The 12394-nt window shown below is 41.2% G+C and overlaps 1 protein-coding gene across 1 annotated transcript; it reads left to right on the forward strand.

Annotated features, from left to right (window-relative positions):
* The first annotated feature begins 5828 nt into the window (after positions 1 to 5828).
* Positions 5829 to 6930, forward strand: LOC311625272 (malignant T-cell-amplified sequence 1-like). The gene has a single exon (XM_084889364.1). It carries the CDS (start codon positions 6236 to 6238, stop codon positions 6779 to 6781), a length of 546 nt encoding a protein of 181 aa, XP_084745490.1. The 5' UTR covers positions 5829 to 6235; the 3' UTR covers positions 6782 to 6930.
* The last annotated feature ends 5464 nt before the right edge of the window (positions 6931 to 12394 follow it).

Raw genomic sequence — 12394 nt, forward strand, 5'->3', positions numbered from 1 at the left:
TCATCTCCCCGAGAGGAAAGCCCACACCCAGTGATCACTGCCTTCTCTTAGCCCCCAGCAACTGCTAACCTGTTTTGCCTGTTTCTTTACCTAGTCTGGATTATCATACAATGTGGCCTTTTAAGTATGCCCACATATTTTAAGGACTCATTTTGCTTTTCTTAAAATTCAAAATAGCACTTTTTATTTAAAAGAGAAATCCCAGATTAAAAAAAAAAAAAAAAAAAAAAAAGATTATATGTGAAAACTGAAGCCTTTATATATACTTAGAGGCCCGGTGCATGAAATTCATGCACAGGCACCTGGGCTGTGCCCTCTCGTAGTCCGGGAGCCCTGGGAGGATGGCCTTAGCATTGCCACAGAGGCAGGAGAAGCTCCCACCACTGCTGCTGTGCTCGCCAGCTTTGGTGGCCATCTGAAACAAAAAGAACATCCCCAGTGGAAAGACAAATGGAAACTCTCAGAAATCAGTTTTAAAGAGGTCCAGAAAAGAAACATGCAGTGCAAACAAGAAGCAGGGCACATGGCCTATGTTCCAGAATACCCACCTCCCTGCTGAGGACACACACTGCTAGATAGCATGTCACCATCACTAGCAGTTTTCATGTCAGGTGATAACCAACTTTGGGGACAATGTGAGGAAGCAGAGGCCCCACCAGATCCCCTGGAGAGAACTGTGAAAGGACAGTTATCTCTGGGAGAGTGCATAAAGTCCCACAGGTACAAAGGTGCAATCTTTACCTAGCAGTGCTGAACCTAGGAATGTATCCAGAAGAAATGCCTGCAGAATTCTACCAAGTTATATTTATAAGGCTACCCAATACAGACTATTCATTGTGGGGCTGTTGCCCTGGTCTTGGCCCCATCCAGGCCCCTGTCTTTCTTGCCCCATAACCTAGCTTTTGAGCAGAACAGTGGGTCTGCTATCCGGGACAGATGGGGGAAATGGCCTGGCTGCCTGCCTGCTCCCTCTTCTTCCAGGCACAAACCCCTTCCTCTCAGGAAAGCACATCAAGGTTGAGCATCAGGGATGACCTTGAACATGTCTAAGGGTTGGTAGTCTAGGGCATGTCAAGCTAACCCCTTCCAAAATGAAAGATACATTGCTGCACCAGGCCCCTCCTCCCACCAGAAAAGGCACAACCTTAGTGGTCTCTCAATTTTGAAGTGTAAACATTGAAACATTGTAAAAACAATGACATTGAAACATGTAAAAAATTTTTGTGAGTTTTTAAAAAAATATATATTTTATTGATTTTCCACAGAGAGGAAGGAAGAGGGATAGAGAGCTAGAAATGTCAATGAGAGAGAAACATCAACCAGCTGCCTCCTCCACACCCCCTGCTGGGGATGTACCCGCAACCAATGTACATGCCCTTGACCGGAATTGAACCTGGGACCTTTCAGTCCGCTCTATCCACAGAGCCAAACCGGTTTTGGCGAATTTTTGTGAGTTTATTTGAGCCAAACTGTCGACATATGTCGGGAAGCAGAACCTCAAGGAACTGAGATAATGCTCCGAAGAATTACATTTGTATTTATATATTGCGGGTTACATTTGTATTTATACATTGCAATCAAAGGAGGGACATAGGTGGGTTACATGAAATTCTTTGGAGATGGATTAAGGAGGTGGGATAAAGCAAAGCGGTGGGAAACCCCTGGTATTGGATAAAAAGTAGAATGATGGACAAATACTTAGGTGGGTACAGGAACAATTAACATGATAATGAAGTAATTTGAGGCATTTGCCCTGGCGCCCAACACATTTGGTTGTGCCCAGGGGCTCTGGGAAAAAAAAGGAAGTTACAAGTTACCCAGACATCTCACAGATATGTTATCTTAGAGGCAAAAAGACAAATGGGCTCGCGAAAGATCTAAGTTGATCTTTGTCAGGAAAAATATTAGCCTAGGACATGACTATCCACTATAACCTGTTTGAAGTTAAAATATTTAATTTTCAGACCATCTTTTGTGGTTATTTTAGGTCTCTGAGTTTGCAAGACTGCCACTCAGGTCCCCCCTAAGCTTATCAGGTTAGCATATGGCTCCTTTCGTCCACACAAGGCAATATAATACTCATTTTGGTATGTCACTCTAGCCCAGTGGTCGGCAAATGGAGGCTCGCGAGCCACATGTGGCTCTTGGGCCCCTTGAGTGTGGCTCTTCTACAAAATACCATGTGCGGGCGAACATGTACAGTACGACTGAAAATTTATGGCCCATGCACAGAAGTCGGTACCACTACTCATCTCTAAAATGGGGTGGACTCACCAATCTCATAGGGTTCTCTAATAGCAGTAATTACTCCAAATTCTTACTCTGCTCTCATTTTGGTATCACCTAATCCCAGGACTCCCTCTTGCCCCATTACATCAATCAGGGACAGACAGGAACTCGTCCTGGGCTCCTGCCAGAGGAAACAGGGAGGGGGCAAAAAGGAGGAGGGGGAAGGGCAGCCTGAATTTCTTCCCGCCAGGACTCAGTGTCTACTGCCTCCTCTAGGACTCCTGTCCTAGTCATGCTCAGAACTGGCCCCTCATGTAGTGTCTGGGAACAAGGACAGTGGGACAGGGGCTGTTCCACAACTCTCATGTCCCCAGGCCTCTGGCCCAACTGGCTGGAGTGGGATAATGCAATGCAGTGGGGTTCCTGAGGTTGTAGGTTCTCAGAGCAGTGGCCACTGAGGTCCAGTGGTACTGGCCAGGCTGGAGACCATTGGTACATTGTGCATATCATGAGGTGGCATTTCACAAGACCTGTGTGTGCCCCCCCATGGACATGAGGCTGGACGCTCTGCTCAAGTCTACATGTAAAGGAAAGCCACAATGTGCCCCTGAATGTGCCGTCACTCTCACCCAGGGGCCAGGTCCACTTTGAGCTGGGCTCATGTGGTTCCCTGTACAGTCCTCAGTGGATAATCATGAAACTGAGACCAGGAAAGGTAAGAATCGGTCTAGAGTGAGAGGTGGGTGTCCATATGGGAAGAGAGGGTTCCGACCTTCTAGTCCTGGGATTAATCCTCCCATGAGGTTGCTTTGGCTATGAGAATACCTAAGATCCCAGGGGCCCCTGCCCACTCTTCCCATGTGGGGCTGATTCTCCTGGCTATTCACACACACACACTCACAGACACACACACACACCAGTCTATACTAAGCCTATAGATGGATAGTCTAACTACCCATCTATATGCTTAGTATGCCTAGTAATACATAGTGTAGAACTTCAACCTTGGGAACCACATGTGGACTTCAATTTGGTTCTCCTGCCATCTAATGGTCATTTCTCAAAATGCAGACAAAGCTGTATTAGGGGAAACATTTGAAACTATTAATGCAACCCAGGTAAGTGAATCCTGCTTCAAATTTTAGATTTTTGGAGTAGATGAGAAACTTAGAAGAGTTACCTGTGGAACTGAGCAATGAGGTAGAAGACATAAAAACATTTTGAATACTGTGAGGCTATTTTCACAATATACAAATAATATTTTGAATTTCCAAAAATAGTTCATAAATTGAAGCAATGTGAAAAAAATAGTTTTATATTTCTTTGAGAAGTTAAAAAAATGCAGGGCTAATTGTTTTTATAGACATCATTTTAAAATAATTCCTTTATTGTTGATTATTTATAGATGGATACAGAGAAAATTGGCAAATTATAAACTAATACCTGTATTTAGAATGTGCTTCACCTAAGCTTGGAAAATATTTTGTGACTGTAGAGATGGATTTATTTATTTAGGAAATACAATTGAGGAAAATAATTGTATGATTAAAAATAGTTACTTATTAGTTGAAAATAATCCTTCTAATATATAGTGTAGTACTTCAAGCTAGGTACTAAATTCATACATAAGAACAACGGGAAAAGCCCTAAGAACAAAAGAAAAGAATCACCCCATAAGAGGTAAGCACAAAAAACTCATATGTAACAAGCAAGGTTAGCTGCTTGTAAAATAATCAGAGATATATCTGGAAAGGTGTGACTCTTCACAGGTTCAAATGACTGAATTTCTTATAATTAATATATATACACACATACAGGTAGATAGAGAACCTAGAGTGAAATCTCAGGAAGGCAGATCAGAAACTCAGCCACAAATAGGAAAGCTCAAGTCTAAAGCCAGTTTTACTTTCTCCTGTGTGAAGAGATTTTTTAAATATTCACAAAACCGTTTTTATGTTAATTTAATAACAGCTATGTGAATATTAAAAACCCAATTGTTCTGAATATTAATTAAAGCAATTCTCACCCTCACCCCCAGGAGATAGGTATTGTTGTTAATCACACATTCATGATGAATAAACTGAAACAGACAAGTTCAGCAGCTCTCAGGATTCTAAGTGATGGAGCAGGAGTCTTTCCTGGATTCTAGGGTCACACACACAAACACCCCACTCTATGCTGCATCGTTTAAAATGGTGTACCTTCGTGATGGTTATTTTTTTGTGTCAACGTAGCTGGTCTGAATATTTGGTCAAACATTATTTGGGTGTTTCTGGCTGAGGTTCACATATTAATTGGTAGAGTAAAGCAGACTGCCCTCTCTAATGTGGACAGGTATCATCCAACCATTTGAAGGCCTGAATACAAAAAATTCGCCAACTTTCCCTAGTTAGAAGATATTCCTTCTGCCTGATGGCTTTTGAAGGGGGACATTGGTCTTTTTCTGGACTCAGCCTAGAATTTACACCATTAGCTCTCCTAATTCTCAAGCCTTTGGACTCAGAATGACACCACTGGCTCTCTTGAGTCTCCAGCTTGAGTGTTAATATTGGGGCTTCTCAGCCTCCATAATTGTGAGCCAATTTCTTATAATTAACACACACACACATAGATAGAGAACCTAGACTAATACAGATTTTTGCCTTGAGAATGGCGCGATAACACATGACATCCTCATGTGCTGTGAGCTCACAAGAATGGGGACATGTTATCTTTCCACTATATATCCAGCACTTGTTTTAATTCCTGCTGCAGTACACTCCCCAGGTTAAGCATGTTTACTGGGGAGAAGTGTCCAGATAGCAAGCATTTGCCTTTATTCTTTTTATATAGCACTGTCAGGGAAAGAAGGGGTCAGATCCTGGGGAAGAGGAAGTATTATTTTATGCATGTATCAGGCACTCAGTGTGTACATGGTATTTATTATGAAACAGATCTTGTGCTAGGTGAAAGAATACAGAGATAAAATACACAATTCCTGCTCTCGTGGACCTCTCCCTTCTTAGGATAATAAGTAAAATCAATATGGATAAAATCAATTAATCTTAAAAGGGTAGGCACCTAATAAATGGAGCTTCAAAAGACATGACTCCAAAGCTGATAGAGCTAAGCTAAAGGACAAATAGAACCATAATCATAATCTCAATATGCTGGTCAGTAACTGATAACAGATAGCAGGTAGCAAATCAGTAAGGAAAAAGAACACCTGAACAACTTTCTCCCCCAAGAGCGCAATACCGGCCTGTACAGAGCGCTGAAACCAAACAAAGCTGCATCTTCTTTTCAGGAGCACCGGGAACACTCACCAAGACGGACCGTGTACTGGGCCATAAAATGAGTTTGGATTTGCTTAAAACTATTGGAACCCAACAACATTTGCATCCTTTCTGGCCGCAAAGCGACAAACCCTCCACTCCGAGTGCAGGCGGTTAAGAGCTCAGAAGGGACAAGGTCGCCTTCAGCGGTGACGGGCAGGAAGGCGTGCAATTACACGGACTTGAGCGCCATGACGTCACACAGCGCGACGGCAGAGGAAGATTGTGAGCTACGCGGAAGAGGAACACAGACAGGTCTCGACCCCTAGTAGTGACGTATGAGGAGAGGCGTGTCAGCCGGGAGGCGTCCCGTGGTTTCTGGCGCGGGTAACTGGATGGGTTATTCGGGTTCCCAATAATATAAACAAAACACAGAGACCGAAACGAGAAGCATCGCTCTAACTCGCCTTCCCTCTCAAGCCGCCCAGTTACCAAACACTTTGGCGGGGAATCCACCGACCAAAGCAGCCGTAGAAAGCACGACGGCCTCAGGAGGAAAGGAAGTCGGTTTTACGGCAAGCCGTAAAGTAGGGTCGACGGTGAGCTGTAAAGCACGTTCTCTTCCGGTTCACGACAGCAGCCGCGACCGTCTCTGCCGGCCTTCCTCCGGTAAGCGCCTCTACCGATCCTCGTGAATTCTGTTCTTTCCTCTTTCGGGCCCTTTCCGACTGTCGCCCCCGCCACCTTGGATCATGTTCAAGAAATTTGACGAGAAAGAAAACGTGTCCAACTGCATCCAGTTGAAAACGTCAGTTATTAAGGGTATTAAGAACCAGTTGATAGAACAGTTTCCAGGCATTGAACCATGGCTTAATCAAATCATGCCTAAGAAAGATCCGGTTAAAATAGTGCGGTGCCACGAACATATAGAAATCCTTACCGTAAACGGAGAGTTATTATTTTTTCGACAAAGAGAAGGGCCTTTTTATCCAACGCTAAGGCTACTACACAAATACCCATTTATCCTGCCACGACAGCAAGTTGATAAAGGAGCCATCAAATTTGTGCTCAGTGGAGCAAATATCATGTGTCCAGGCCTAACCTCTCCTGGAGCCAAGCTTTACCCTGCTGCAGTGGATACGGTGGTTGCAATCATGGCAGAAGGAAAACAGCATGCCCTGTGTGTTGGAGTTATGAAGATGTCTGCGGAAGATATTGAGAAAGTGAACAAAGGGATTGGCATTGAGAATATCCATTATTTAAATGATGGGCTGTGGCATATGAAGACGTATAAATGAGCCCCAGAAGGAAAACACTTGAGATAAATATGGACATTGTACTGTGTCTGTGTTTGTGTCTGTGTGTGACAGCATGAAGAGAATACTTCTATGGTTATGCTGAGTATATTCAGCAGATGCTCCAAAAAAGTAAAAATTTGGAAAGAGTTCATGTCTGTATCTGTGTCATTGTGTGCATGTTTGTGCGAGTATGTATGCCTGTGAATATGTCTGCATATGAGAGTGTGCATGAGTGCGCGCACGTGCGTGTTTGCAGAGGGGTAATTAGGTTTGCTCTCTTGTCTATTCAGGCTGATAGCAGTTCAAGCACAGATATATTATCTCTTGCAGAAAAATAGGTTCCTATGTCAAGAGATACAGTTGGTAGACAGACCCAAAAGTGTGAGTGAAGAATTGGGAAGAAGAAAATGACTGGAGAAGGACCCTGAACAACTCTACCAATATGAATATTTAAGGGATAAGCAGAAGATGGGAGGCCTAGACAATTTTACTGGAAGCAGAAAATCCAGTAAAAAGTATACAGATGGCATCATTGGTTATCCACCCAACAAACATTCCCCCCCGCCCCCCCCCCCCCCCCTTTCCTGGCAGAACTTTGGCATCCCTTTTCTACATGAACCGGGTAAATGCTGATTATTCTGGGTCCACATGGTGGTCTGTTTCTTAGTGAAACTGGTTAATTTATAGGTAGGCATGGGTCCTATGGACAAATAGAACTTTCTCTATTTAGGAACCCTTAAAGAATATGGGTATCTTTTCTTCCTTGTCTTTGAGCCATTTATAGGTGAGTATGTAATCTGTATTATTAGAGGCCATGAAAAGATGTCTGGGAAAATTTTTTAGACTTTTAAAAAAGATATTTATTGTTGAAAGTATTACATATGCCCCTCATTTTCCCCATTGACACCTTCCAGCCTGCCCCTGCCCCTGCGCCCCCCCCCCCTCCCACCCCTGGCCTTCACTGTTGCCTGTGCCCATGGATTATGCATATATGTATACAAGTTCTTTGGTTAATCTCTTCCCACCCACCTTTGCCTTCCCCCTGAGATCCCACAGTCTGAGAAAGATTCATGGGGAGAAACTTCCTCTGAATAGACGTTGGCATGTACAATTTTGCTCTTGTTTACACACACACAACCTTGATTTCCAACATGTCCAACCATGGTAAAATTAAAAGTGAAAAGCAACAGTGTCCTTGATTTATGTACCGGTGATTAACAGCTAATGGAGATGCCATATATTGGGCATCTTGTTAAGGAGTGTGGGTAGGTTATGTGAGATAATAAAATTCCCTTATAATTCCCTTACTCCCTTTTTAATTGAGGTTTCTGAAATTGAAAGCCAAAGGTATTCCAATTTTTATAAAATGACATCGACACCCAACTGAAAAATTAAAAGAGGATAAAATAGGTCAAGTGAAAGATCATCAGTGACTTTTGTATGAGCTGTTTCGGTGTAATTCTATTAATGCAAGATAAATTGCAGTAGACTTAGGGGTGAATGGAAAGTTAGAAGCTAGGATGCAGAAGTTTAGACTTCATGTTATTCCCTACAGAATTTTGGTTGTAAATTAAAATATATTGATATAGAGAAAGGTTATAATTAAGATATTTTGTTTTGGAGTTTAGATTATTTTGCTGCTGTTATTTTATTGTCTTTTTTTTTTTCTTTTTTGTTACATGTTTGTTAATGAGATTTCTCAGTATGTTTATATGCTGAGGGGAAAGATTCACTAAGAGAGGGAATACTCGCCCTGGCCATTGTGGCTCAGTTCGTTGCAGCAGCATCTTGTACACCGAAATGTCGCAGTTTCCTTTCCCTTTCAGGGCACATACCTAGGTTGTGGGTTAGGTCTCCAGATGAGGTGCATGCTGGAGGAAACCAATCAGTGCTTCCAATGTTTCTTCTCTTCTCCCCTCTCTTCCTCCCTTCCTCCCTCCCTACTCCCTCCTTCCCTTTTCCTTCCCTCCCTCTTCCCTCCCTCCCTCTATCCCTTCCCTCTTTCCTTCCCTCCCTTCCTTTTTTCCTCCCTCCCCTCCCTTCTCTCCCCTCTCCTCTCTTTTCTCCAGTCTAGCCTCTCACCTCTCTCTCCCTCCCTTTCCCCTGTCTCTAAAAGAGGTGGAAGGACAGCCTTTTACCCTTATGTGGATTATCTTTTTTTCTCCATAGTGTTGTAACAATTCTTAAGCCCTTGTCTGAAGAACACTTTTTCCTCAGAGGATTAGGGCTTTAGCCCCTATTAATTCTTCACCTCAGTCAACACTATTTAGTCTGGGCATTGGTGGATACCCATGGAGGCCCTTTAAACTTCTCATAACAGTGTTCTGGAGCATCAGTGACTCTGACAGTCAAGGTAAGCAACCCTACAATTCTTTTACTTTATCCTAACCAATTATCTCCATCAAAAAGTTGAAAGAGGAACCCCGTGGATCTATTCTAAGCTTTCTTTCAGGTCTGTGCACACAACCCTATCTTCCATTCCTTCCTGGTTCACCTTGACCCTAGCTAAAGAGTAATATGACTGTGACTACCGAGACACAGGATCTCCAATGCTGAATTCAGTACTATTCCCATGGAGGGCTTTGGAGAGTTTGTTTATTGAGAGGAACAGGCAGCATTGATTCATATTGAGAAGGCTCAGTCTTCTCTGCAGGTTCCTAATGCCCATTCCCCTCAACTCCTGCCTCAGCTGCTTTAGAACAAAGCTCAGGGAACTAGACCAGTACAATGGGACAGGAATGAAGATGACCAGCCATCCAATTTGCTGGGATTCAGGTTCCTAGAATCCTGAACTTCTAGTGGAAAAATCAGGAAAGTCCCTCAGGAAAGTCTGGGCATGCAGGTATGAGCAGCTCACTCTAGGACAGTGGTTCTCAACCTTTTTGATGCTATGACCTTTTAATACAGTTCCTCATGTTGTGGTGACCCCCAACCATAAAATTATTTTTGTTGCTACTTCATAACTGTAATTTTGCTACTGTTAGTGAATTGTAATGTAAATATCCATGTTTTCCAATGGTCTTAGGCTCTACAGCAGCGACCCACAGTTGAGAACTGCTAGCAGGATTGCCGAAGACCATCGGAAAACACAGACACTTATGTTACGATTCATAACAGTAGCAACAAAAATAATCTTATGGTTGGGGGTCACCACAACATGAGGAACTGTATTAAAGGGTCCACTCCTCTAGGAGGAGCTTAAACTTGACTGCTGTTGTGCAGAGGCCTGATTCACCATTCTACTTTGTCCTATGGGGAGAGCAGTACTGGGTGTAGGGTTGGCAAAGAGTTTTAAGGGCAAAAGCAAAGCCCCTGAGTCCATATGCTTGGGAAGGGGTGTCAAATGAGAAAAACGTCCCTGGTTGCTCCAACCATTCACAGGCTAGCTTCTGCCACCTTTGAGTAGCAATGTAGACATCAGAGCCGCCTGTGGCTATTACAGCCCCTGATGCACAGGTGTCAAATACTTGGTCTGTGTTACCATGATGGGAAGAAACACCTGAATTCAACTGATTGGGTTTGAGAAAAATCCACAGAGAAAGAAAAAGTGGTAAACTATCAGCTCACTGAGGAAGAAATACATAACTAAAGTAATTAAATTTATAGTTAAAATTCTTCAAAGAAAACTCCAGACTTAGAAAGTTTCACTGGTGAATTCTACCAAATATTTAAGGAAGAAATAAATATTTTACAGAATTTCTTCTATAATAAAGAAGTTTTTGGACACTTCCCAGTTCATTTTATGAGGAGAGCATTACCCAAACACCACAACCAAAGTCATCACAAGAAAATAAGAGGACAGAGCAATAGCCTTCGTGATTGTAAACATAAATATCCTTAAAAAATATTGGCCAAGTGAGTTCAGCAATATGTAAAAATGGTAAATTGTGGGTTTTATTCTGGAAATGGAAGACTGGTTCAGTAGTCAAAAATCAATCGTATAATAAGCCATTTGTAAGGAAAGGATATGGTCATTTCACTAGATGCAGAAAAAAAATTTGGCACAGTTCAATATTCATGCAATAAAAGAAGTCTTCCTCAACCTGATGAAATAGATGTATAAAATACCTACAACTAACTTTTATTGGTGAAAGACAATGCTTTCTTCCTAAAATTGGAGCAAGACAGCAAGGCCCCCAATAACTACTTTTATTAGTCACTGTAGGTAGTACAATAATGGGAGAAGAAATAAATAATAAATACCGCTTTGGAAAAAAAAAATACTGTCTTTATTCACAGACAACTTAATTGTCTAAGTAGAAAAACCTGAAAGAATTTATAAGGAAAGCTATTAAAATAGATAAGTGAAATTAGCAGATCAATATTTTAAAATCAAGTGCATGTCTGTATGCTAGCAATGAGCAATTGAAAATTGAAATTGGTATATAGACCGTTTTCAATAGTATCAAAACATTTTAAATAATTATGGACTAGTCTAACAGAATATATGCATAATCTGTATGTGGACACCACAAAAACATGTATGAGAGAAGCGCCAATTAAAGGAGATCTTAATGAACATAGTAGTGTGTTCTTTTCATGAATTGGACAACTCAATAATGTGATAATGTCAATTCTCCAAAAATTAATGCATAGATTTTTAAAATATAGCTTGAATAAATGTCACACTGGATTTTAAAATAAAAAGTGACAAATTATTTCCACAATTTTTATGGCAACTCAAACAGAATAGCCCAAGCCATTTTTATTTTTTATTTTTATTTATTTATTTTAAATATGTTTTATTGATTTTTTACAGAGAGGAAGGGAGAGAGAGAGTTAGAAACATCGATGAGAGAGAGTCATCGATCAGCTGCCTCTTGCACACCCCCTACTGGGGATATGCCCGCAACCAAGGTACATGCCCTTGACCGGAATCGAACCCGGGACCCTGCAATTCCCAAGCCAACGCTCTATCCATTGAGCCAAACCGGTTTCGGAAGCCCAAGCCATTTTTAAAAAGGAGAACAAAATTGGTGGGTTCCCACTACCTACTTCCAAGGCTTATTACAAAGCTAAGGTAAACATGTCAGTGTGGTATTAGCAAAAGGATGGATATATGAATCAAAGACCAGAGAAAAGTCCAGAGATAGAGCCACTAAATGTTGTTGATTGATTTTCTACAAAGTTGTAAAGGTAATTCAGTTGAGGAAAACAGTTTTTTCAACAAATGGTCCAGGGGACTTCCTTATGTAAAAATACTGAACTTAAAAAAACAAAACAAAAACACTGTACTTTGTCCTATACTTTGCAATGTAGACAAAAATTAACTCAAAATGGATTATTAACCTAAATCTTAAAATGCATCAAATTTCTAGAAGTAAACATAGGAGAAACACTTTGTGACTTTGAGTTCAGAAAAGATTTCTTAGGCTTAACACCAAAAGCACCACTCTTAAATAAATAAATGAATAAATAATTTAAATAAAGGTGATGGAAAAAATAAAATAATTTTTAAAAATAAAAATGGAAAAAACTGAGTTTTGAAAGGCACTATTAAAATGAAAAGTAATCAACTAAGAAAATAACAGCAAAACATATATTAAATAATTATTAGCATTCAGAATACATAACAAACTCAAAATTCAATAGTGAAGAAGCAGGAACAATTGA

The sequence above is a fragment of the Pipistrellus hanaki genome, assembly GCF_964339955.1.
Source record: "Pipistrellus hanaki genome assembly, chromosome: 1".
Taxonomy (NCBI): domain Eukaryota; kingdom Metazoa; phylum Chordata; class Mammalia; order Chiroptera; family Vespertilionidae; genus Pipistrellus; species Pipistrellus hanaki.